General features: G+C 43.2%; 2 protein-coding genes and 1 non-coding gene across 3 annotated transcripts in view; all 3 read left to right on the forward strand.

Annotated features, from left to right (window-relative positions):
* Window positions 1–362: 362 nt before the first annotated feature.
* On the forward strand, window positions 363–4,046 carry RPS20 (ribosomal protein S20). Its single transcript, XM_074943092.1, has 4 exons — window positions 363–511; window positions 2,587–2,686; window positions 3,301–3,374; window positions 3,823–4,046. Exons 1-4 carry the CDS (start codon window positions 509–511, stop codon window positions 4,003–4,005), a joined length of 360 nt encoding a protein of 119 aa, XP_074799193.1. The 5' UTR covers window positions 363–508; the 3' UTR covers window positions 4,006–4,046.
* Window positions 3,165–3,229, forward strand: LOC141983593 (small nucleolar RNA U54). The gene has a single exon (XR_012638431.1). It is a non-coding gene; the product is annotated as a small nucleolar RNA U54 (small nucleolar RNA).
* A 4,528-nt stretch (window positions 4,047–8,574) lies between the features above and the next one.
* Window positions 8,575–26,275, forward strand: part of LOC141982353 (kinesin-like protein KIF20A) — a 46,545-nt gene continuing 28,844 nt past the window's right edge. The window contains exons 1-10 of the mRNA XM_074944357.1: window positions 8,575–8,624; window positions 10,519–10,665; window positions 11,901–11,975; window positions 13,674–13,793; window positions 14,859–14,997; window positions 15,089–15,273; window positions 22,294–22,399; window positions 22,975–23,166; window positions 23,251–23,362; window positions 25,176–25,247. Of these exons, the coding sequence (XP_074800458.1) occupies window positions 8,613–8,624; window positions 10,519–10,665; window positions 11,901–11,975; window positions 13,674–13,793; window positions 14,859–14,997; window positions 15,089–15,273; window positions 22,294–22,399; window positions 22,975–23,166; window positions 23,251–23,362; window positions 25,176–25,247 (1,160 nt within the window). The 5' untranslated portion in view covers window positions 8,575–8,612. The remainder of the gene's footprint in view (window positions 8,625–10,518; window positions 10,666–11,900; window positions 11,976–13,673; window positions 13,794–14,858; window positions 14,998–15,088; window positions 15,274–22,293; window positions 22,400–22,974; window positions 23,167–23,250; window positions 23,363–25,175; window positions 25,248–26,275) is intronic.

Below are 26,275 nucleotides of genomic sequence, written 5' to 3' on the forward strand. Positions count from 1 at the left end.
TCTGGCTGCGGCCACCACCATCGACCCTAGGGCTGCCAGCTAAGAGTCGCCTCCATCCCCTCAGCCCCGGGTGGAGAGGTGGCGAGCAGGGGGGCTCGGGGGGGGAGGCCGAGCTCAGGGGCGCGCAGGTGCGCTGGGTTCGGCTGGCACACGCGGTACAACTCCCGCCCAGGCTCAGGCTTTATTATGCCCTGGCAGCCTTGCTGCTCGGCTCGGCAGGCTGGCTGCACAGCCCCCACCCGACCCACTCGCTGCTACAGCCTGCCTGACCCCAGCGCCAGGCAGGGGCGGGGCGGGGCGGCGCGGCGCGGCCCTGGCTGGCGTCAGCGGTCGCGCGATGCCCGTATGGAGCGCTGCTATATAAGCGCCGCGCGCCCGCCCCTCTGCCTCTGCTGTGAGTGACGCCGCCGCAGCCGCTGCTGCTCGCCGCGCTCCTGACTCACCGCTGTTCACTGGGCCGCGCCGCGCCCGCCCGGGAATAAGTCGGTCAGGAGGACTCTGTGCAGCCATGGTGAGCGGGCCGGGGAAGGGCGCGTGGCGCTTCCCCACTGCCGCGCGGCTGCTAGCGCTCTGCCAGGCCTCTACTCGCCGCGTGCTCCCTGCCTGTCGGCTCGCCCGAGCCCCGCGGGGCGGCGGCTCCCGGCCTCGCTGTCGTTTGTTACATCGGGGCCTTTCTCCTCTACCGGTGCTGACCCCGACAGAAGTGGCGGGCTGGCAAGACCCCAGCGGCAGCGAAGGAAGCGGGGGGAGACGCTGCCCGGCGGCGAGGGAGCGGCTGGGGCAGTTTGTAGCTGGGGGTTTCGGGGACGTTCCCTCACATGTCTCGCTCCTGCCCGCTTTGGCCAGTAGCCACCCCAGCGCTGGGGAAACGGCCTCCCTCAAACAGGCTGCGTCTGTGCTGCACCCTGAGCGTCGCCACCTCTGCCCCTCCATGCAAAACGCGGCCAGTTGCGGGGAGGGGAAGGGTTGGATTCTCGGGAAATCACGAAAACATCTTTCTGTGGCTGTATCTTGTTTCCCCTGTAGTTTTATCTACTCTAGAAAGCCAAAGAGTCAAACCTAAATAGCTCTTACAAATTAAATTGGCGATCCTATGTGGTGTACCTCTGCTGCCCTTGGACCCCTCTTTCATTAGCTGTTAAACTTTATATCATTAATGGGATTACAACACAGTGCTATTTGCAAAACAGATACAAGTACTTTAAAAAAAATCCTAGTATGTATTACCGTCAAAAGAAAGGGTGCCTGCCACGTATAATAAAATACAAGAGCAGCAATAAAATACTTATATACTGTTGACCTAAATCACTTAATACAGGGATTGTCTTTCTGATCTCTCTAAGTAGCACATTGCAGAAGTTATACATTAGATTGTTCTTTCTTTATTGTTACTTAATTATTCATTTTATTTGCTATTTCATAAGAAGTCAGAGCAAGTATACTAGTGTAGTTGTCATTTCCCAAATGAATTTAAATCAGTCTCCTGATAGATGCACATCTGTGATTTGTTGATCACACACCTCTTTGTTGTTTATCGCCTACCTGCATTACGCCTATGATACTGGCATTTTTCTTTTTGAATTCTTGCTGTGAAACAAACACTGGTTAAACTGTATTACAGATTTGTATGTCTCTACATGCTTAAAGAGACAAGGTGTGGGGGGGTAATATCTTTATTGTACCAACCTCTATTGGCGAAAGAGACGAGCCCTCATGGTACACAGAGCTCTTCAGGTCTGGGAAGGGTACTCAGAGCTATCTGTTTGATCTTATATTTAGTTGTAACACTGAGTACCCTTCCCAGACCCAAGGAAGAGCTCTGTATAACTCAAAACCTTGTCTCTCACACCCTTTGTCTTTCTAATAATCAGACTGACACAACACTACATACTAGGCCTGGTCTATGCTCCAGAGTTAAGTAGATGTAAGGCAGCTTACTCTGTCTACACTAAAATAAAGCTCCCCTCAATGTAACTTGCCCACTACATCCATTTAATAACTCCACCTCCATGAGAGGCATAGCCCTTAAGTTTATGTAGTTAGGTTGATGCAAGGTCAGCGTAGACACTATATAGACCTGCTACCTTTCAGAAACCATCCCACAATCCCCCACAGTAGCAGTTAAATCTGTGCAAGAGCTCCTGTGAGGACATGCACGACTGACACAAGGAGCATAGTGTGTACTTGTAAAACCAATTCAATTACTGTGGTGGCTGTATGACAACATAACTTACATCAACTTAATTTTTTAGTGTAGACTTGCCCTATATGATTAAAGTATTTATTTTGGAGGTGGCTAGATGGCATGTTCCATAAAGACACAAGTCAGTGGGGTGTTTCTGATATTTTCCAAGATGCATAATTGTTAGAGTAACTGTACAAAATGCTGTCTCTGAAACTGGATTCTTACCCTTCCCCCCATTCAGAATCCTTTTGATATGGACTCTAATAAAAGTTATAAAAACTGTAGTTACAGACATATCTAATGTTCTCAATTTTAGTGAAGGTAGAATGCTTTAAGGGGCATACATACAATATTGACCAGTTTGGCTCTAGTTTCTAATATTCATAATGTTAATGTTTCAGGCATTTAAAGATAGTGGCAAAGCACCTGTGGAACAGGAAGTAGCAATTCACCGAATTAGAATTACCTTGACGAGTCGCAATGTAAAGTCCCTTGAGAAGGGTAAGTAACACTTTTCTTTTTTAGGGTTGCTTGTGATTTGAAGTCTCAAATGTTTCAAAACATAACTTCAGCTGGCAACTTCCCTAATTGACAGGTTATTAGTCTATAAGTTGTGAATTGTGTTTAAAATTCTTTACCACAGCCATTGACCTACTCTGCCAGTGACATAAAGTAAACTATGGAATAAACTTGTTACTTTAACCTGCTTTAAATGCTTACTTTATCCATACTAGCCGAACTGTTTAACTATGAACTCTCTTGAACAATGTTTTGGCTATGTGTTGTAAACACTCTCCTAAAATAGCTATGCCTGGTCCATGCTCTCAAAGCAAAATGTGTTTAAACCACTTTAGTTTAACTATATAAAGACTAAGAGTTTAATCTAACACTGTCTAAATGCCATTATGGACAGGCCTAAAAAGTAAAATTACAAGTGACCTTACTAATTCTGGGATGAGCAGTTTATTCCATATGTAGTTGGCCATGAGGATAAATTGTAAACTGAATTACTATGATTATTATTTACGCTATTCTGAGCCAACATTTTATGTGAAGTGGAATATCTAGTTCAATTAAAAAAAACCTTTTGTAAACAGTTGTGTATTCTTTTACAGTCTGTGCTGACTTGATCAGAGGTGCCAAAGAAAAGAATCTAAAAGTGAAGGGACCTGTTCGCATGCCTACTAAGGTACTTACGGCTTAGGTGGCAGGAAAACCATGATTAATTCTCCAAGATTTTATTTGTAAATTACAAATAGTAAAATTGAGAAGGAGTGCAATCTGATTAAACTGGATTGAATATATTTAAACTCTAACCAGTTAATGGATTAGTAGCTGGCATAAACATATGACTCAATTGTTTAATACAAAACATGCTGAAGAGAAAGGCGGAAGAGGATTTTGACCTGCTTCCTACCTGCATTCCTCTCTTTTGACTTAAGACTCCTTGGCCAGCTATGAAAAGGAGGTGAATAGTGGCCACTAAGATAAGTAGAGCTAATTTTTGACAACTATGTAAAAAATACTGCAAGCAATATTTTAATTACATTAGAACTATAGAAAGTTTTTGATTCTAGTCAAAACCTCTGCATAAATCTGTCTTCATTTATTGGTTACTATTCCACTTTCTGTTACAGACTCTGCGAATCACTACTAGGAAAACACCTTGTGGTGAAGGTTCTAAGACCTGGGATCGTTTCCAGATGCGTATCCACAAGCGTCTCATTGACTTACACAGTCCCTCTGAGATTGTTAAGCAGATCACTTCTATCAGTATTGAACCAGGTGTAGAAGTTGAAGTTACTATTGCTGATGCCTAAATGCCTGTCATCTACTTTAATAAAAGTTGATTTGTAATTTTTTTACTGTTGCTTTGTGTTTTTGTGAAATAGAATCTTGACTAGAATCATGATTCTTTCATGAATAAAGAACCGAAACAAAGTGGCATAACAATCAAGAATCTAGGCCTTTAGAGGGGAATGGTTGGCCAAGACTTCAGTAGAGATGAATGTTATGTTATTTTCTTGTTTACCATTAATATAGAACTGCTTTAATGTATTTTGAAGAAGGGAGTGCAGTGTGATATAATGTTTCAAATAACCATTAAACCCTAAAGGAACATGAAAATAAGGAAAGATCATTTTTCATAGTGAATTTTATTTGCCTGGAACTTCTTATAGGCCAGTGGTCCCCAGCCTTTCTGTGGCCAAGAGCACATTCGTGCCTTCAGAAGAGTGTGGCGGCATGTTCTCCGGCGGATGCGCTCCTCTCCTTTGTTCCTTGGCGCCGCCCCTGGCGGTGGGTGCACATAAATGCCCCAGCGGGCGCCATGGCACCCGCAGGCTCCACATTGGGGACCACTGTTATAGGCGGTAGTCAGTCACTTTTCGCAGATAAAGTCTGGTTTAACAGTGAACTGCAAAGGCTCAAATCCCTTTTAGTTTGCTCCTTTATGATGTATAAAGAGAGGATAAACTTTTTTTAAAATCATGCTTGTTAAAGAAGACCAAGAGGTCCTGGGGATACTTATTGTGAGACTTTATTTGAAACAGTGAGCATATTGACTAGTTAACAAACACCTTTAATCTCAAATGTGAATTCAGCATTGAAGTTAAATAGCTGTTAATTTTTAAACAGGCTGACTAAAAAAAACCCCTCCCCTCCCAAGTGTAACTTTCTCTTGTATTTCACTAGTCTTGGGGCTTGTCTTCAGGTGCAGCGGTGCAACTGCACCAGTGCAGCGCTTCACTAAAGAAGCTACTATGCTGACGGTTTCAGAGTAGCAACTGTATTAGTCTGTATCCGCAAAAAGAAAAGGAGTACTTGTGGCACTTTGGAAACTAACAAATTTATTTAAGCATAAACTTTTGTGAGTTACAGCTCACTTCATTGGATGCATGTAGTGGAAAATAGAGTGGGGAGATTTATATACACAGAGAACATGAAACAGTGGGTGTTACCATACACACTGTAACAAGAGTAATCAGGTAAGGTGAGCTATTACCAGCAGGAGAGCGGGGGGCGGACCTCTTGTAGTGATAATCAACCATTTCCAGCAGTTGACAAGAACGTGTGAGGAACAGGGCGGAGAGGGGAAATAAACACAGGGAAACAGTTTTACTTGTGTAATGACACATCCACTCCCAGTCTTTATTCAAGCTTAAGTTAATTGTATCCAGTTTGCAAATTAATTCAATTCGGGAGAGCTCCCATTTGTGTAGTTAATCTACCTCCCCAAGAGGCAGCAGCTATGTTAACAGAAGAAGCTCCCCCATGGATGTAGCACTGTCTGCATAGGGGGGTTAGGTTGGTGTAATTACATCACTCGGGGGTGTGGATTTTTCACCCCCCCTGAGCAACCTAGTTACACTGATATAAGTCTTTAGCATAGACCTGGCCTAAGTCTTCCAAGTTAGATGGAACCTGAATTCCTAGTGTAGTTGTGTATAAAGCAATGAAAGGGCACGGGTCCAATTTTTGGTTTGTATATCCTTTAAGGGCCTTCAAAGATCTTGCAGTAATCTTCAAGAGAAGGAAGGACCTGATATTTCAATCCCCAGTATAATTCAGTTAAGGAAGGACTGAAAGAAATGCTTGACTATTTTATTTCTTGCAGATATGTTCACATCACCACTCTAGTGTACTCTTGAGGGCCTGTTGCTCTGTGAACTCAAATTCCTGCAGGAATAGGCATTTTTGATGCTTGGAGAATAGACTGGGCTTCACCTAGTGTCTTCAAACTTCAATTCCTTTCTGATACACAGTATTTCTGACTATGTGAAATATACTATATACCTAATCAGACTGTTAGAAAACATTTCTAAATATTTTTCCCTTCTTCCTGTAACTAATACTGAACACTGAATGAAGTAGTCAAGCAACCTAGTAGTGAAGTGTCTTAGAGAGATGGGGGGACAACAATGTGCTTTGACCACCATAAACCAACTAAATGAGCTGTCACTGTAATTCATTACATGTTGTCCTCTAAGAACAAAAATTTAAAATTCTACAGAATCCAATTATGCCAATCAGTATATATTCAGAAATACTTTATCCCTTACAGCTAATTCAGTCTTCTACAATGATTCTCCTAAATGACACCAATTTACAGGTTTCTGTGATGGATGAGAATAGTGAGCTATCTATTCCTAAACTAAGTGGTTGTGGAAATAGCTACTCATTATGTATACTTCAGTATTTTATAAAAGCCCAACTCCAGCTGCAAGATGTTAGACCATCCAATTTATGTTGTAAAACATTTCTAGATTGGCCGATGAATGGCTTTTTAATGATTATTTGCACTTTTATAGCACCTTTTATGAGAAGTTTTCAAAGCATTTTACCAAAAGACAATAGTTTTGCTATGAGAAGCTCTTGTGAAATACAAGAATTAATCAACAAATTTTACAGAAGAATATACTGAAACATAGATAAGTTGACAGAGTTTAAGGCCACAGAAGACTGCTAGATGATTGAGTTGTGCTCCTATATCACAAGTCATTAAATTTCACCCAGTTATCCTTGTATTCAGCCCACTAACTACTGTTTGGTTATAATATATCTTCCAGAAAGGTATCCAGGCTCGATATGAAGCCATCAAGAGATGGAGAATCCACCACTTACCTTTATTGTTAAAATATTTTCTTTGCTGTTAACATTTTGTGCTTAATTTCTAATTTGAATTTGTCTGGTTTCAGCTTCCTGCCAGTGGTTCTTGTTATACTTTTCTCTGCTAGATTAAAGAGTCCTTTAGTGCCTGGTGTCTTCTGCCCTTGAGTGTAGCATGTTAGTACTTTCAAGTCCTTTCTCAGGTTTTTTGATAAGCCAAACATGTTGAGCTCTTTAAATCTCACAGTAAGGCACTCTGTCCTCAAAAACTTTTTGTGCCTTTTATGCAGCTTCAGTTTTTTTCCATTTAAAAAATGGATACTAGAATTATATACAGAGGTAAAATCACCTCTACTGTTCCTACTCACCTGTTTATACAGCCTAGCATTGCATTAGTCCTTTTTGTGCACAGCATCACAGGTAGCGCTTATGCTGAGGTACTTGTCCACTGTGATTTTTAAATCCTTTTCAGAGTCACTGATTTCCAGGATACAATCCCCCATTCTGTAGATATGCTCTGCATTCCTTAGAGATATATAACTGCATGTGGCTGTGTTAAAACACATTTTCTTTGAATGGGCCTGGCTTACCAAGCAATTAGAATGACCTAAATGGCTATCCTGTCATCATTTACCACTTTACCAATCTTTGTCATTTGCAAATTCTATCAGCCATAATATATCACTGATGAAAATGCTGAACAGTATTGAAATTAAAGCTACCTGCTTGCTCTGAGGCTCTGCTTCCTATGTAATAGTTCTTTCAGTGTGGGTCAGGGCATGTCTACACTACAAAATTAAATTGACTAAAGTTAGGTTGTCCTACAGCCACCACAGTGCACATCCTCATCAGGAACACTTGCACCAACTTAAGTGGGGCATTATGGGGCACTGACAGCCAGAGCCCCACAGCCTAGGCTGACAGCTGGAGTCCCACTGCCCTAAGCCAACAGCCAGAGCCCCACCACCCAAGACTGACAGCTGGAGCCCTTTCACCCTCAGTTTGACAAGCTGAGCTGTCTGCCCTGGGCAGCGGGGCTCAGGCTGCCAAAGGCAGCAACATGCAATGTAAGCAATGCAATGTCTACATGGACACTGCATTGACCTAACTACATCAGCCTAACCCTCTTGTGGAAGTGGGTTGGTGTAGCGGGGGAGTTAAATTGGTGGGAAGAACACTGTCGCATAGGTCAAGGTAAGCTGCCTTACATGTGAGGGTGATCTGGCTGCAATGTGTCACCCCAGTGATCGCTAGGGTGTATTCAGCTGATCTGGCTGGCTAGGCTGGTGTCCCCTTCCTCCCTCACCGCTCCATGTGCATCCTTTCTAAAGCTGCAGGGTCGAAGAGGACAACCTCCCAGACAGAGGAGTACTGTTCTTTGTCAAGGGTATACTGTAGCTGCCCTCCCCTGCTAGAACCTCCAAACATGATCAACCTGACTGGGTAGGGTAGACCAGGCCACAGACTCAGTGACAGACCCAGGCACAAAGAGTAGTAGTCTCTATCAATAGTCCTGCATTTTAACAATGACTTCCCCAGCCTTCCTGCAACCACAATATTGCTGCCACTATCTCATAATCAACCAGTCTGGATTTAATCTTAATTCTTTTTCTGGGTAAAAATGCAGGTTTAACCAGACTGTTTCAAAACAATGGCTGGGAAGCTCCAGGCTTCTCAACCTCACGTTTCCTTTACGAAGGGTTGGCTGGTATGCCAGTGCCCTCTGCCGGACACCCACCGGCTCTCTACGTGAGTGGGTGAGCGGCTTAACCCCAGCCCGCTTTGGCACGGTCTGGCTGTCGCTTTGCAGGAGCGTTTGATGCTATCCCCGGTGAGCTGAGTGGCGGTCGCAGTTCGAGTCCCAGCTGCTGCTGCCCCTTGCTGGTAGCCGCGCTAGCGAGGCCCGCCGAGGCAGGATGGAGACAAATGATAGTCCCGTCCGGAAGCGGTGCCCTGGCGGGGGTGACTCCACGGGTGGGAAACGGCCGGGTGCTGCTGCCGCCGCCCATGCTGTGCCCATGTGAACGGCGAGCTCAGCCCCCCCGGTCCGTCCGAGCCGCGGATCCATCAGTCCCAGGCAGGCCCTGGAGGGCCATTAGGGGCGGGTACCTAATGCCCCCCTCCCCCCACTACACCCACGTTACAGACGTTCCCCCCGAGCTCGGGCCGGTACAATTGCCCCCTCCCCCCGTCAGCCCTGGAAAGAGGAACCGGTGACTGGAAGCCCAGCCCGGGGGCGTCCGGGTGCTTAGCGCCACCCCAGTCCCCAACCGTCACAACGGGGTTGTCGCTGGCAAGTGTAAAACGAGCCACCCCCCCCAGGCGGCAGCGCCGGCGGGACTCCCCCCCTCCCACACGCACCTCCTTCTGCGCACGGGGCCGGGCCCGCGGCCAATCAGGGGAGGCGCTGGCATCGCGCGCGCTAAAAAGGGCGGCGGGTGGGGGCAGATGCAGGCAAGTGCTGGTTGGAGCGCGTGAGCGGTGGGGGGGCTGGAGTGTAAGGCTGGAAAGCAGGCGAGCTGCGCGCGACGCTCAGCTGGCGCTAGCGGTCTCTCCTCAGGTGGTGCGTGGGAAGGGTTGGCACCGCCCCGACTCTGAGAGCGGGCGCACCTCCCCTTCCCCCGCGCGGCCTGACCCCCTCCCTTGCGTCGGGAGCCGGGCTCGGGAGAGGCTGCGGTGGCTGCTGCTGCTGCCTGGTGCTTGCGGCTTTCCCGCGGGCCTTCCGCTCTGAGCCCCCAGCCGCCAGCCCCGCCGCTCTCCCGGGGGCGGCTGAGGGAGAAGCTAGTAGCTCCTCGGGCGCCTCCAGCCTGTGCCTGTGATGAGGCGGACCCCGGCCGTGGGCCGCTCCGTCCTCTCACCTAGACTCGGTGGACAGCTGCTCTCCCTCTGCCATAGGCAGCTGCTGGGCAGCGGGGCTCTGGGTGCAGTTCCTGGCTCTGCCACTGATTCACTGGGCCCCTGGGGAAGACACTGCCTCTGCTTCCCCTCTGTCAGTGGGGACAGAGGGGGCTCTAATAGGGTGACCAGACAGCAAGTGTGGAAAAACCGGGACAGGGGGTGGGGGATAATAGGAGCCTGTCTAAGAAAAACCCCCAGATATCGGGACTACCTCTATAAAATCGGGACATCTGATCACCCTAGGTTCTATAGAGACTTATGCCTCTGTTCATTAGGGCCAAACTCTGCCCCTTGCATCCTAGTGCTATGTGTTCTCTAGCTGCAGTCAGTGGGAGCCCTGCATAGGGGTAAGAGGCGGGCAGAGTTTGAGTTTGATCTTGTTAGGGTGCTGAGCACCCTCACCTTGTGAGTCACAACACTTTGGATGCCTTTTGATAGCTACAAAGGAAAGGGAATGATAGAGGTGCTAACTATCCTTTTCAGATGTACCTATTTACAGGACTGCCCATGTCACTGGTCTGGTACTGTAGATAGTAAATGTTTTGGATTTCCTGCAGACTTTTTTTCATGCTATCTGCAGTTTTAAAGATGTTTTTCACATTGCAGAGCATTTTTAAAGAGTAAATAACTACAAGTTTTTTGGGGGTCATGTCTTTAGATCTCCCTCCCTCCCCCCCCCCCCCCAGGAGGGGTGTGTGTGTGTGTATATATATATATATATATATATTTTTTTTTTTTAACTTAAAAGCCTTGTTTCTTGCATACTCTCCACCATTTGCATGTGAGAGCATGTGTGTTTTGTTTCTTATTCCTCTCTATGTGAACAGGATAAGAGAATGGACTATGAGGAGGGAAGCTATGCATCCTCAGCAGGATCTGGTGTCTTGGACTTCACCTGTTATGAGGACTTAATGGGTAAAACCTCACCCATGGAGTTGTCAGTCATACCTAATGCTGATGAACAGCAGCAGGAGGTGGGGGTGTGTTTGTAATAATTTCTTCTAATGATGTCTTTGCATTTAAGTAGCAACAACTCAATAACAAGTTTCTCTGTATTGTGAACTCCCTCCCTTTTTCCAAGTCTGTTTCCTTTTCCCTTTACTTAAAAACAAATCATGTCCTGCAGCAAATTAACATTTTAACCGGTACTTACAATGTTTGTCTTAAGCATTTGAGGAACTAAAGGATTGCAGGGTAGTGCAGAAGTACACGTGGAAGTTTGCACAACACCCATCTGGAGTATGCCCAGTTCAAACTAGTGTTCTTATTACTAGCTTACTCTTACCATGAGAACCAAACTGTTTTACACTCTTGCACTTTACCTGCAAGCCTTTTAACTTTGTAATATAACTATTGCATTATGCCAAGATCTGGCCTTGTAGGGTTTTTTTCTACTGGTCATGCTATCCTACAGCAACAGGTCTACTGCTTCAGTACCTCTTGGTCATCACTCTATCCATTCTGCCTTTTTGGCAGAGTGATGATGAAAGGAGTAGTCTGAAGAGTTGTGGTAATGAAAGGTACTAAATAGACAGGCTGGGTGGGAAGGGAAGGATTATAGGGATCCCTCTGTCTAATAGAGAACAGTGGGGAGACCCAGTTGGGTTATTTTTTCCTTTTAGTAGCTAGGAGGGGAGCTAGCAGCAGCTAGGAAACATCCCTGACTTCAGCAACCAAGAAGGCTTCCTCTATGACTGTTTCTGAAGGGACGATAAAAGGGTTTGTGGCTTGGCGATAGGCGCAAGGTGTTCTTTTTTTACTGAGCCTCAGTAGTGTGCCTTGAACCATATAAAACTGGAGTATGGACTTTCCATTTGTTATACAAGCAACACAACTTAGATACACTTTGCAGAGTGACTAGAAGGTGGAAGCAGTTCAGTTTTTTGTAAAATATATATATAAAATGTGCTGTTGGTGGATTAACATTGGGCTGGCTGTGTGAAATAGACATTTTAAAGAATTTAAATGAAAAGGGGTGGATAGTTCAGCACAGCAAGAGTTCTAGGCATAAGGGACAGCTTGGAGAAGACATGAAGATAAATGGAAGGATACTAGTACAAAAGTCACAGTAATGTGGGTAGCATGAGATGGAATTGTGTGGTGTGGGGAAAAACATCAGAGATATAAGCAGGTAAAAACAAAAACTCTGGAATCCTGAGTCTTTGGCCTACAGACTTAACTATATATATATATTTTTTCAAATGAGCAGATATATCAACCTTTGAAAGTCTACTTGAGAGTCAGACCCTTCTCTAAAGCAGAACTTGAAAGCAATGAATCTCAGGTTAGTTGTTGTCCATAAATGACTTATTTTTTGTCGTCCGTGGAAAACACTTGCATTTCATCTCAAGAATTCTAAAATAGAAAAAGCTTCTGTAAGTTTTCAGTTTCTAAATTTTGTAACCTATAGACAGCACTTTTCCTCACTATTAAAGTTGAGTGCCTCAGAAGTGACAATTCCATCTCCTAGAAATATGCTACTTATCAGTCTTTACTGTCTCACTGATTCCTACAGTACAGATTTGATAAATGTGGAAAGCCAAACCAGAACAAGATTAGCGTATTAAATTTTGTCCAATAAACTGTTCTGAATGTGGCATCTGTACAAAGTCTGACCCTTAATCCATCAGTTTTTTCACATATTAAAGTAAAATATGTGACAGGTAACTTAAAGGCTGAACACAGAGAAAATAAATATCTGCTGTGCACCAGTAAAACTTGTCCAGGTTCTAGGAAAATAGATGGTAATATTGCATGGCTTGCGTGTTACACAAGGTAATGACTTCATGACTGATGGAGCAGACGTAAGGTGCTCTTGCCACTTGAGCTGGGTGAAATTCTCTGTACAAATATTTTATTTGCCAAAATATTTTATTTTGGGTTGTCTGAAACTATTTTGAGAAACTTGTAAAATAGTTTTGGACCCCCAAAAAAGTTCTGGTCTAGATTCATATGGTTACTTAGGCCCTCCCACCGCTTTTGTACCAGTGGTTAGGGCATTTACCTGGGAGGTGGGAGATCCATGTTCAAGTTCCTGCTCCAATGAATATTGAATTATTTATACAAAGTGGAACAGCTTCAACAGGAGAGATCAAGAGCCAAACCAAAATAGCCAGTAGCCCGCTGGTTAGGGCCCTCAGCGGGGAGATTGACTTCAAGTCCCTGCTCCAGATTAGGGATTTGAATTTGGGACTCCCACATCCTAGCTGTGTGCTGTAACCACTAGACTACTGGGTATATGAGCACTACCATTTCCTCCTGTGAATCGAGTGCTTCATTTAATCTTTTAAAGTAAGTTAGGTTAGGTTGAACAAAACATTTATTCAACCTGAAAGGCAACTTTTTTTATTGACTTGCAATTTACCAAGAATTAAGAACAAAATTGATTTCAATTTGGGTTGAACCTAAATTTTAAGAATTGCCAGTGAATCAAAAAATAATTTGCCCAGCTCTAACTACCACAGTAATCAAATGGATTATGTTATGGTTTTATAGTACTTAAGAGGCAGAAGTTAAATCGTGTAAACTCTAGAAGTTTCCTAGGTTACAAATAACACCATACATTCAAACTGAAACTCTTCAAATCCAGTTTACGCTCTATTTAGGCAGTTCATAGTTTACATTTTGTCCAGAAACAAAATATGGAGAAAACTAGTCAGTTTCTAATACATCTTGTTTGCAGGCTCTCTTGCATGAGTACGATACTGCAAAGCTTGGGTTGCAAACTCTACAGGTGTTCGGAGTGTGTTGCAAATAGGAGTGGGAGGAGGGGATCCTGGCAACATTTTTAATGGTCTTGGGTATTGTAAAAGTGTACCTTTTACAAAGCCCATGTTTTGGTCCAAATCTTATATTAGTGTCCCATTAAAGTTTTAATGCACCTCTTAAATATTTTTTTTACAATGTTGAAGCTCTGGTAGACAAAGGTGTGCACGTCTGGAAAGCTATTTTAGAAAGAAGAACTTCTATGTCTTTGCTTTAGGACTGTGTAATTATTGAAAATCCAGAAACAGTAACTCTACAGGCACCCAAAGAATCCTTTACGATGAAAAACAGTGAAAAGGGGATTGGACAGTCTGTACACCAGTTCACCTTCACTAAGGTAGGCTAACTTTCGTGCCATGATCTTTACTAAGAAAGCAGTTTTACCCTATAGGAAATCAAAGTTGTGGCTTGTTCTTCCATTTTTAGTTATAGTGAAAGTGTTTCTGTTTGTATAACTTGTTAACTATGACCTTTCAAATTTGAATTACTTGTGGTATCTTCTCAACTGCCTTTGAAACAAAACACAATGTATAGGACTGATATTCACTGTTAATTCATCAGGAAGGGTATATTTTCACACACATGCTAATTAGACGAGAGAAGGAAATGTATGTAGTAATCGTATTGCTTTCTTTGATTAGATGGTGTTTACAAAAGCTTCTTGCAGGCAACTTTATATGAAACAACATAGCACAAGAAAATAGTGTGACCACATAAATTTTTGTGGTTTCACTATCCCTCTCAATCACAATTGCGTATATAGGTATTGTAGGAGTGTGTTACTTAAAACTGGCATCTAGAAAGGTATATCTTCCAATCGAGAAGATGGAAGCTTTATGGCTTATCCCTTTCAAACCTGATGCCTAGTTTTTCTTTTCTTGACACACGAATGCAAAATCCAGCAAGGACAACAGGAGCTTCTGTTCTCCCAGTATCAGGAGAGTGGTTTGCATAACCTGTTGAATAGCTTCATATTTAAGACTTGGTCTTTCTCTGAGTAATTTTTTGAATTGTAGATGCACATTTCTATATGGCTCCCTCCTATCCTGCAATACAAGTATAGGTGATTCTTCTTCCAGGATACTTGGCATGTGATGAGGAGCTCAGGCTATTCTTGGTTCTTGCCAGTTGAATGGTGGTCAGAAATAAATGTGAGCCTGCATTTATCTCAGTCGCTGGAATTAAACATGCATGACATGAAGCCAAAACAGAAACTTGTGATCAGTTATAGGGGATCCAGACAATGAAGCTGATACAGTTTGTTCAACTTTCTCTGTACAACTAACTTACCCTTATTATTCAACAGTGAATGGTATAAACAAAAGTTCTTTGTACCATTTAGTAATCCATTTTTCAGCTGCTCCAGATGTCATTTGAAAATTCTTGTTCTTTTTTTGGTTAGGTCTTTGGTCCAGAAACTACTCAAAGTGACTTTTTTGAAGGCACAATGAAAGAGATAATAAAAGCTTACATTGATGGAGCAAATGGACTAGTGTTTACCTATGGGGTTACTAATGCAGGCAAAACATACACTATTCAAGGTAACAAAAGCAAATGTTACTACTTTCATAAAATCCAGTTAACACTTTACGTGAGACTAACTACATATAATACACTTACTTTTCTTCACAGGTTCTCCAAAAGATGGTGGTATTTTGCCTCGTTCTCTTGATATGATCTTTCACCACATAAGAGGAAGACAATATCTGAAAATGAACTTGAAACCATACTTAAGCAATGATGTAAAGAAGCTAGATGTGACCCAGGTTAAACAAGAGGGAACTATAAAAGCTGCTGTTCTTGCTTCTCTGAAAGAGGTCAGTAACCAAATACTTCCTTGTTACTTAAGTTAACATCTAAATCTTCCCTTTAATTTTAAAAAAAAGAAAAAAGTGCTTAGTACTTTTTTACAAGGTTCTGCTGTAGTGAATTCCATTGTCAAATTTGTGTAGGCTCTGTAGTGTCAATTAAGATATGGAGACTTTTAAGAATAAGAGCAGCAGGTCATACGTGCAGCATAGGTTAAACCTTTTTAATGAGAACTTTGTGGAAACTAAGTCTGCTACAGACAGGGGAAACAGAAGTGAAAAATATTATAACATTAGTTTGAAACCTGCTAATGTTATGCTGTTGAGGGTCATTTCCAGTTTATTGTGTAATTCTTCCCAAGATAACATCTATAGAACCTTGATCTCCTTCTTCTCAGATGAGTTGTCTGGCTGTAATGTACCTTGAATAAAAAAAGTGTACAAATTTGGTCGCTGCTCTCAATCTGTGTGAAGCTGAAATCAGGCTACCAAAATGATTCCGTTCCAGCATGACTAAGGTTTTATGTAAGGAATAGAAATTTATTGTGGGTAAAGAAATAAATTTCAAAAGTATCCTAGTCCCAATGAAATTTCAGTGGGGAGTCTAAGCTCCCAGATTGGTGCATTTCAAAATTTTCTCTTTGATATGTGTTAAGAATACTCAGTCTGATAAACCCAAAATGTACACTCCTACTCTTCCATTTTAAAAATCTATTATGTTCAGCCCAATGTGTCCTGTGCTGAAATATATCTGGATGGCTATGGGATTAGTGAGGTGGTTTAGGGGGTTATCTTCCCTCCCAACTGTCCTTTCCATTGTCTCCAATAGCCATGACCGCTTTTGGAATAGTCCAGTTAACTATCAGAGACTCATTTCTCAACAAATGAGAACAGAAATTATTCTAGCAGCTCATTCAAATCCTGCAAATCTAAGCTTGATGGATCCAAATCGGATTTAATAAAATGTTAAATAGAGATCAGAGAACCTCAAATGAAAAAATGTGAAAGACCTAGAAGAAAAGGTCAGTGAAAGACAGGTGTCAAAGAAGTACTAAATCATTAGTGGGAGTCTTGTACTACTGAAAATTGACATCATCGGAACTTTTTCCAGGTAGGATTAGTAGAAAAAGTTTTATTCCTGAGGGCATTCTGCACATAATATTTTAAAATTCTGAAAATTTTATTTGTCAAATATGGAGGCTTCCAGCATGGCATTGGCGACCACAGGCCACTGGCTGCACAGAGGTGGGAGATCATTGCAGCTTCCCCCCCTCCCCCGGGACACGGACTCAGCAGTGAGGCTGCACCCAACTCTGTCACAGTGCAAGAACTGGGCCTGCCCCAGAAACACCCCAGGGCCATGCCCCTCCATGCCAGGTGCACCAGGTGTGGGCAGGCAGGCTCAGCAATGTAGGATTCAAGTGTGGGGGGGATCCAGGTGTGGGTTGAGAGAGTTCTGTGCAGGGCAATCTGGGTGTGGGCAGCTCAGTGGAGGATCTGGGTGCAGAGGGGATCTGGATGCACCAGGGGCTTGTAGGGGTTTTTTGGGTGCAGTGGTAATGGGACTCTGCAGGGGGGTCCAGGTGAAGGCAGTTGGGGGTCAGCCGAGGGGAAGGGTCTGGGTGTGGGGGGGGAGGGGGTCCAGATGCTGGAGGAGTGGGACTCAGTGGGGTGAGGATCCAGGTGCAGCTGTTTGGGGATCTGGGTGTGGGTGGCTCATCGGGGTGGTCCAAGTGGAGGAGGAGTGGGGCTCATTGGGGGGATTCTGAGTGCGGTGGGGGCGGTGAGACTCAGCGGGAGGATCTGGGTATGAGCGGGTCTGGATGCATGAGGATTGGCAGATAGGGGAGCAGCTCCCTGTACAGGGATCCCTCCACCTGCAGCTGAGGGGTGCGTGGGTGTGTGTGTGTGGTTTGCAGAGCTTCCTGCAGCCAGGGGGAAAAATCTGGGGGTGGGTCTGACCTGGACCTGGCTGCCATGTAGGGGAAGAAGTCCTGCCCTGCCCAGCCCAGACTAGGAGCTTCCAGCCAGGTCTTCCCCAGTCCTGTCTCTTGTCCCACAGTGACTTACCTCTCTGGTGGCTGCCCTGGGCACCTGAAACTTACTGCTGGGGAGGGTCGCATGACTGCTGTTGTGGCTTCCCCATCAAAGTCATTTTTCTGTGGGGAACATAAATTCTGCACATGCACAGTGGTGGAGAATTCCACCAGAAGTAAAAAATTAAACACTTAACCATTCCTTTTCTAGAGATTGTTATTTGAAAGGCTTTCGTTTGTTCCTTAAACTTGACCAGCCTCCTGTACCTTATTCTGAGGATATTGTCTATACTACCCAAACTTTCCATCAGTTAAACTGTTGTCTGCTTCATTGATCTCTGCTTGAATGGCTGTAGTGATTTGGATGCTATGGAACTAGAACGTCAGACTTTTTTTTTTATGGAAAAGGAAGGGTGAGAGATTAAAACTGTGTATTAGCAGGTACACTCAAATGTAGAACAAAACTGTTGACCAAGATTCAACTACCATCTCAATGCTGACAGTTCACAGATCTTCTACTCTACACCGGACCAGTCCAAACTAAAATGTAAGCATATCTGACGACATCTCATGAACACCTAGCCATCTGCTGAAGCACAGAATGGCTATAACAGAGTTCTTAATCTCTTCCCATCTTCTCTCCCCCTCCCCCCCCCAGCTCTTTTTGTGAGTCACTGGACAACACCACCATCCTACCTGTCACTCAGTCTTGTAATCTGGGTATCCTCTATGATTCAGATCTCTGTAGGTCCTCACATCCAGGATATATCTAAGTCTTTCAGATTCTTTCTGTATAACATCTCTAAGATACAGCCTTTCTTTTACATCTACCCAGCTAAAACTCTTGTCCAGGCTGTCCTCTCACATCTTAATTACAGCAACATCCTTTCCTCTACCTTTACGAATGCAATTTTGACCCACTCATTTGTTCAGAACGTTGCTGCAAAGAACCTTCTCCTAGCTCGTTGCTTTGATCATGTTTCCTCTTTATATCCTCAAATCTAAGTTGCTGTCTTCACTTTCGAGGCCATTTGTGGCCTATCCCCCACTGTGTCTCAGTCCTTTGCTATCAAGATGTTGATTTGTGCCTCTGATTGGCCCGTGCCAGCCATGATTGCCCACCTGTTAAGTTTTCAAAGAAGCACCTTTGTGCTTTCTCCCATGCTAATCTTCATGGTTGGGAGGAGCTCCTCATAAATCTCTGCAAAACTACACTATCCTACAAACCCCTCCTTAAATCTCTTTGCCATGATGCCTGCAAAAAATTAACTGCAGTTAGGCCACTGGTACCACTTCCTGTCAGACAAGCGGTATTGTCTTACTGCTTCCTTGTGCTCCCCTCATAGGTGCTGACTCTGTGGATGCTCCAGGACTAGAGCACCCATGGGGGGGGAAATGATGGGTGCTAAGCACCCATGAGCAGCCAAATCCCTCCCAGCATCTCCTGCCCACAGTGGATCAGCTATTCCACGGTGTGCTGGGGGGAGGGGGAGGAGTGAGGGTGAGGTGCTCTTGGGGGAGGGCAGAGATGCAGGGGTGGGGCCTAATGTGCCATAGGGACCCCCCTATGGCACATTAGAAAGTTGATGCCTCTGGCTCCCATATCTATCTGTGGTCTCTTGTCTTATACTTGGACAGATTGTAAGATCTTTGGGGAAGGGGCTATCTTGTGTTTTATACTGCTGCTATCACAGTGGAGTCCTAGTTGATGACTTGGGTTCCTAGGCACTATGGTAGTATGAACAATGACTCCACTCTGAATTCTTGTCATAAGGCTTTCAAGCATTCTGGTGTTAGCAAAACTGAAACTTATAAAAGAATTAGGAAGGAAAACCAGCTATTATAATGTTACAATTCCAAAGCTGCCATAACAGTCAAGAGAGCTCATAAATGAACTTGATGAGGATGTCTTTTATGAATAGCAGATAAATGGTAACCTGACTACTTGCATCTGTCTTATATTTTAGTGCATACAGCAAAACCTTCTGAACTTCTCTCTGAATTGCAAAGGCTTCGTTCCTTCTGTTACTATGGAGTTTTAGTGGTCTATGGGAAGGTTGCTTTTCATGATTATAATGCAAACAAGTATGTGGAGGACAGAGGAAGAGAGGTGTTTGGATATACTACTTTGGAAAAATCTGAACAAGCTGTGGGACTTTAATGACAGCAGAGCCAGCTTTTTGTTTTTTGAAGCCTAATTTTGGATCTAGCCAGATGAAATTTGGGGTAATTTTGAAATCTACATTTGACAGATCCCTTTTATATTGATCAGTGGTTTTCAAGCTTCTTTTCTGGTGACCCAGTTGAAGAAAATTGTTGATGCCTGTGACCTAGCAGAGCTGGGGATGAGGGGGTTGGGGTGAGGGATGGGGCTGGGAATGAGAGGGTCTGGGCTTGGGGGTACAGGCTCTGGGGTTTGGGATGGGGGTTGGGGTGCAGGAAGGGGCTCTGGGTTTGGGGGGCTCAAGGTTGGGGCAGGGGATTGAGGCACAGGGTTCGGGCATGGGCTTTCCTCAGGCGGCTCCCGGTCAGCTGTGCAGTGGGGGTGCTAAGGCAGGCTTCCTGCCTGTCCTTGCACTGCAGACCGCACTATGCCCCAGAAGCAGCTAGTAGCAGGTCCGGCTCCTAGGCAGAGGTACACAAGCAGCTCTGTGTGGCTCTCACCCATAGCCACCGCTCCCCCCAGCCTGTGTGGAGCTGGTGCTTGGGGCGGGGTCAGCGCACAGAGCCCTGTGGGCGCCCTGCCCCTTCCGCCTAGGAGCTGACCTGCTACTGGCTGCTTCTGGGGCACAGTGTGTATTAGCCTACATTAACTAGGGACTAGCCTACATTAACCTGGCAGCACTGCCGCCAGGACTTCTGACACCCCGTTGGCAGTGCTGAGCAGAGCCGCCGCAACCCAGTGCCTTACATTCTGCGACCCAGCACTGGGTCATGACCCACAGTTTGAAAACACTGAGATTGATCAAGTTCTGGTAACATCTCAAATTTGTAATATTGCTATGTTCAAAGCAGGTATATTCAAGGCACTTGTCCTGTTCATGTAGTTAAAGGCCAGAAGGGACCACTAGATTATCTAGTTTGTTATTGGTGAAGCTTTTGTTTCTGAAGTCCTTATAGTTCCATCTTAGGTTGACATGTATATCTAGATGGCCCCGAACCATCCAATCTCTAACTACTTTATTAAGAGTATTGCTTCACTTTGTCTACAGTCTTATACTTAAATTCCATTCAGGTAGGTTTTTTATATAACCTAAACACCCCCCCCCCCTTTGTTTAAACAAGTGGACATCTTTACCTTTTTCAAGTAAATTTGCACTTTGCTTATTGGTTTACAACTGAAAGAGTTCACGGTTCACGTTTTGTTAGATGAAACACCTCTGACTTTCCCAATAGTGACAAATTATACTATTCATGTGAGAAATCAGAATCTGAAGTTCTGTTCTGGTACTTAACTCTTGAACATGTAGAGGAAGCTTTCATATTTTAACAGCAATTAGTCTATATATACTTACCTGTGTACTCCCATCTATGTGAAATATTGACTGAAGAATGGTTGACGCAGGGTCAAAATAGGAGGAGGAGGAAATATAACTGTGGGAAGGGAAGTCTTATACTTATAAGAAGCGCACACGATCTTTTTTAGGGAAAAAGGCAATACGCCGCATTTATTGAGAATACAGCAGTTAGCATATGACTTTCACTCACACTCCTGCCAGTTGATGTTTATAGTTACCAGTCCAGAGCCTGGATCAATCTAGTGGCCAGTCAGATTTGTTGCAGAGGGGCTCTGTGAGTCACTATCCAATGCTTCTGGAGTTGTGGCAAGATGAACCCAAAGTCCCATGGTGAAGTACCCTGTTCTTAGTCTTTTTTTTTTTTCTCTCTGTTGAAGTCTATGGATTTTGCTGTGTCAGTTTGTGACCGGTTACTCCTTAATTGGTGTTATCTTATTGTTAACATTCTAAAACACCTCCGAGAGGGTCATCCTGTCCTAGTTTCGATTTAATCAATTGTCTTGTCTTTAGGGGTGCCAGGCTCCACCTCGGGGTCGTCAATCTGCCCTTCCTCACTTTATGGATGCAAGTTGATGGTTCGCTGGTGTCCTTAAATTTCTTTACTCCTCCTTCCTTGACCATCTGACTTTAACAATGGCCTTCACAACTTGTCTTTTCCTGATGCATACATTCCTCATTCACACAAACAGTCTTTTACAGAGACCTTCAGACAAGATAACATTTTGGAAAGGATTATATGATTACTAAAGGGATTGCAAAAGAACCTTACACAACTTAGTTTGCAATGCATACAAAAAGCAAGACCTTACAGTAAATACTGTAGTAAAATCTTATCTTAAAACAAGAGTGACTATAATCAGTCATAAGGACTGTTCTGGTCTGTCCCTGCCTTAACATCAGTACAGACACTGGCAGTCTGTCAGATGCGTTTCTGCCAATGTCCCAGAGGGTCATTCCTTTCTGCTATTCAAAAAGGGTGGCTGGCAGGATGATCAAATCATACATTAATTCTTTATAGTACAAATATAAAATCCTGCTCCTACAGAAGGCGATGCCTGGAGCTCCATTCAGCATGCCAAAGATAAGTTGTTGGCGTGGGGGAGCAGGTGGGCCCAATATTTAAGAAAAGAGGCTGTGGCAATCTGATTCTAGCCTCGCTACTGTTGCAAATGTAAAACTTCTAGTAAAAACAGTGGCTGCCAGCAAGGAGCCAAGAAATCATGACTTTGAATATAAATTTTAGCTTAACTCAAGAGTTCTACTCTGATTTTGCTTCATGGCTAGTTTTCTTCTTCTTGCAAAAACTACAGTTATGATCTTTCTGAATTGTTTTTGTAGATTGTAATTAAATAACCTCTTTCAAAAACTAGTATTGGAGGTGAAGACAAGCCCAGCATAACATTGTCACTGTTGCACTATTTCTTCAACTATGATCATATGTTAACTTGGCTACAACAACTTTTTATTTTCTCAAGGACATAGAAGATACTTCGAAATCTATAATTCAGAGTGCTTCATTATGTACCTTGGAATCTGTGTCTTCTAGCAGCTGTACTTCAAGTCTGCCTTCTGACCCGCTAGGTAAAATACACTTGAATTCATGGGGAAAAATGAAGGTGTCTGCTGCAATTGTTTTAAGAATGGAGGGAGTGGAAGCAGAGATTCTTGTAATTGGCAGCCAGTAGAAAATTCTTTGAAAAGTCTAAGCTTTAGAGATTTAACTCACTTTCAAAGTGTGAAAATGTAGAAGAGAAATAACAAATTTAAAATCCTCTTTGATATCTTTGCCACATTTAAGTAGTGGCTTAGTTTGCTAGGCAAAAAAAGGTTTGGTCAAACTTGTGGCTAGAAACATCAAGTTGGTGGTTGGCGTAAGAGGAGAAAATAGGAAAACCAGGAAGTATTTGCAAGTCTGTTTTTGAGTTGTAGATTTGATGGGCAATGTTAAATATTTGGGACTAATCTGTCAAGTGTGTTCATGCATTTGTGTTAATTAGGTGTATGCAAAAAATTGGGAGAAGTAACAAAGCTTAAATTTTATGCACAAAATTGTTTAATAGGGACTTTCTGCCATTTGAATTTCTGAGGCTACTGAACAATTTCAGACTCGCTGATAAGGCACTTGGGTAACATTTTTTTTTAATCATCTTTAACAGTGGAGGACTCTGTTTTACTTGACACTGGTGGGACTAAGCATCAGAGAACGCAGTCTTCAGTGTGGGTTTCCTTCTGTGAAATTTATAATGAGTATGTGTATGATCTTATGGATGTATTGGCTATATCAAAAAATCAAAAACGCAAAGTTCTAAGAATCTGTGAAGATCAAGGAGGAAACTCTTATATAAAAGGTAATGACATTACTTTTGTGACTTTGGTTGTCCTATACAAATATTAATGACTTGATGTATTTGTAAACAAGTCTCTTTCTGCAGACTTAAAGTGGATCAATGTTCAGAGTACGGAAGAGGCTTGCAAAATACTAAAAATAGGAAACAAGAACCGAAGCTTGGCTTGCACTAGAATGAACCAGCACTCAAGTAGAAGGTTTGCTGCCTGTAACTATAGATATGTCCTTGTACTTTAGTTTTTTTTGTTAAACTGAAATAATTAAATTATACCACTTTGAAAGCACTTCTGAAAAGAGCAATTATTAGTTGATTGCTTAAGACTCTGCTTGATTGTATACTTGCCAGTGTATCAAACCTGTCACTTTTTCAGGGGGAAAACTGAGAAGATTATGGCAAAAAAAAATCTGCCAATAATTGGAGTCCTTGTTTTCTTTACCTCCTTCAGTCTCTTAAGCCTGGTTATGGTACAGAAATTGCACTGGTCTCATTAATTTCTGTGAAATAGATCAAATGCATCCATGTTAATTTAATTAGATCAATAAAGTTGATTGAGATGATAGATCAGCAGATCTTGGTAAAGGATAAATGGAACAGGATTGGAATGGCTGTTTTTTCTTTGGTCTCAAAGATAGAACTGGGCAACTACTTGTCTCCAGCTGGGGTTTCTCAGGATTTCCTTGTCATCCCACTTGTTCCATGTGTGCAGGGCCAGAGACCAAATTTAACCTGCAGTACAACCTTTATATGCTGATGCTCAGCTGTCTACATTTTGCCAGACTAGAATATTGCAATTCAGCTTTCCATTTAGTCTCTATGGATAACAGCTAGCTGGTTATAATTCAGTCCAGAAAAGACTGAGATAATATTGGATTAAGCGGAAGTAAGGGGAAAAAGGCAGAGGATCTTGTATTGAAAAGGTGTGCCCACTTGTTACTCAGTTTTATAACTTGGGAGGGTTTTTTATCCTCTGCTGCCTGATGTCCATTTGTCTGTTTCCCAAGGATTTTTTTCAGTCTGTTTTCAACAAGAGATTGTGATCTTTCCTGTTGAACAGTGACAGCCTGTAGCCACCTACAGAGGAAGGCTACACTTGAACACCACTTAAACTAATGCAGAACAAAGCTATCTGCTTTCTTAGCAGAACTTCATACATGGAACAGTTACACTGGTGTTCCAGAGAATACTGACTTCAGTTAATTTCTGAGTGTAATTCATTGCCTGTACACACCAAAACTAATTCCTTCAGGAATTGTGATTTGACTATTGGAGTGCCTTTCTGCCAAACTACTTAGAGATTAACTGGAGTGCTCAGACTGTGCAGGAGAAATTGGGAGCAGAACATTCTTAACTCTCTGAAATTTTGCTTCCCTCTTTTGGTCTGACAGCCCGAGTATAACTGCCAGAGCACTAAAGGCTGGTTCTTTCTGAGGGGGTTGACTTAAGATTTTCTTGTGATATTAAAACCTTACAGAATATTGGGTAAACTGAACAATAAATGATGCATATGCTAGAAACCAGGGTGAATTATCAGACTGACAGATTCCTCCTCCTCCTCCTCCTCCTCCTTCCCCCTTCTAAATCCACTCCCCCTATTTTCAGGGAGTTTCTGTCTGAAGTTCTTGTGTTCAGGGATCCAAAAATGAACCTGTCATGGGTCTGTAAATTTCTTTATGCTGCTTAAGCCAAACAGCCTGTGTGAATCATGAAAATCATCCCCCCCGCCCCCAAAAGCAGCTAATTAAAATCCCGTCCTTAACTCCCGCACTTCAAGTAACCTCTATTTGTTTCTCTTTACCTTTTGGTTTTTAATGGTATTAAACACTGTATCAACTTTTATTGGCTGTTCAAATTAATGCATTACAAATATGCTCCTTAACTTTTATTTTGTCTGACCCTTAATTTTCTATTAACCCCACTCAACTTGTAAAAACCAAAATACTAGGTAAAGTTGAACATAATAATCTGAAGTCAGATTGTTGATAACGAAAACTTGTTTGTCTCCCTACTAGTCACAGCATATTTTCTATCAGACTACTAAGACTAAGTGATGAGGCTGAGCCTCGTATTCTTGGAGTTTCAGAGTAAGTGTCTTACTTCCTAATTCTACAATAAAATTAATTATTATGGGCGTGCTAGTAGTTAAACGTATGTCTAAGTTGCCTAACACTGAATTATAAATTGTTCTCTGACCTTTGAGTATTTCAGAGCCATGTTTGCAGCAGACCTTTAAAACTTGGTAAGGGGAAAACGTCCTGAGTACAGAAAGCTGGCTTTATTGGTCCCATTACATTCCATTAAGATATGGTTGAGAGAAACTTATGAAAATTGCCACTTTCCATCTGTAGCCAGGAAACTTTTGGTAGCCTATTGAAATAACTGAACACGAATATTCTAATCTAATGGTGGGCCCAAGCCATTCCCAATGCAACAATAGAATGTACTGGTCAGGGAACCCCAGATGGCAATAGCCTCTCTGGGAGTGAGGAGAGCAAGACGATCTTCCCCTGATAACCCCTTCCTTGGGGGCCTCATGTGGGGAAGGAGCTTCCCATCTTCTGTAGGGGGAGCTAGGCTTGGCTGTGTCCCCCAACTCGGTATGTGACCCCATCAAGCCTCCCCTAATGGTAACTGCCTTTTGATGCTGTTTGTATAATATAGTGAGTCTCGCACCTCAAACTGCGCTACACTGCAGAAGGTTCAGAGTCCAGACTCTACCAATGATGCATGATCTCGAGCAGATGAGTGTTATCTTGTTTTTACTGCTTTATGTATTTCCTTTTAAACCTAGGAAACTACATTGTTTAAAAGAATGCTTAGGTGGCAGAGTCAAGCTCTTGAAAGTTGTGGAATGGTAGGTTGCTTGGTCAACCTTAATTCAGCCTGCTTGTGATCATATGTATTATACGCATACTAACTTGTTTTCCCCACAGGACTCCTCCTTCCTGCAGTGCACAGAATGGACAGTGCTCAGGGACTGAATCAGGGTTGTGTAGTGAAAGAAGATGTCTATAGGATCCCTTTCCCCCTTCCACTAGAAGTTGGTAGGAGTGAAAAGAACAAAATGGAGGACTTCAGGAAGGTAAAAGAATGATCGTGTGATTTAAGGCGG

The sequence above is a fragment of the Natator depressus genome, chromosome 2 (assembly GCF_965152275.1).
Source record: "Natator depressus isolate rNatDep1 chromosome 2, rNatDep2.hap1, whole genome shotgun sequence".
Lineage (NCBI taxonomy): Eukaryota > Metazoa > Chordata > Testudines > Cheloniidae > Natator > Natator depressus.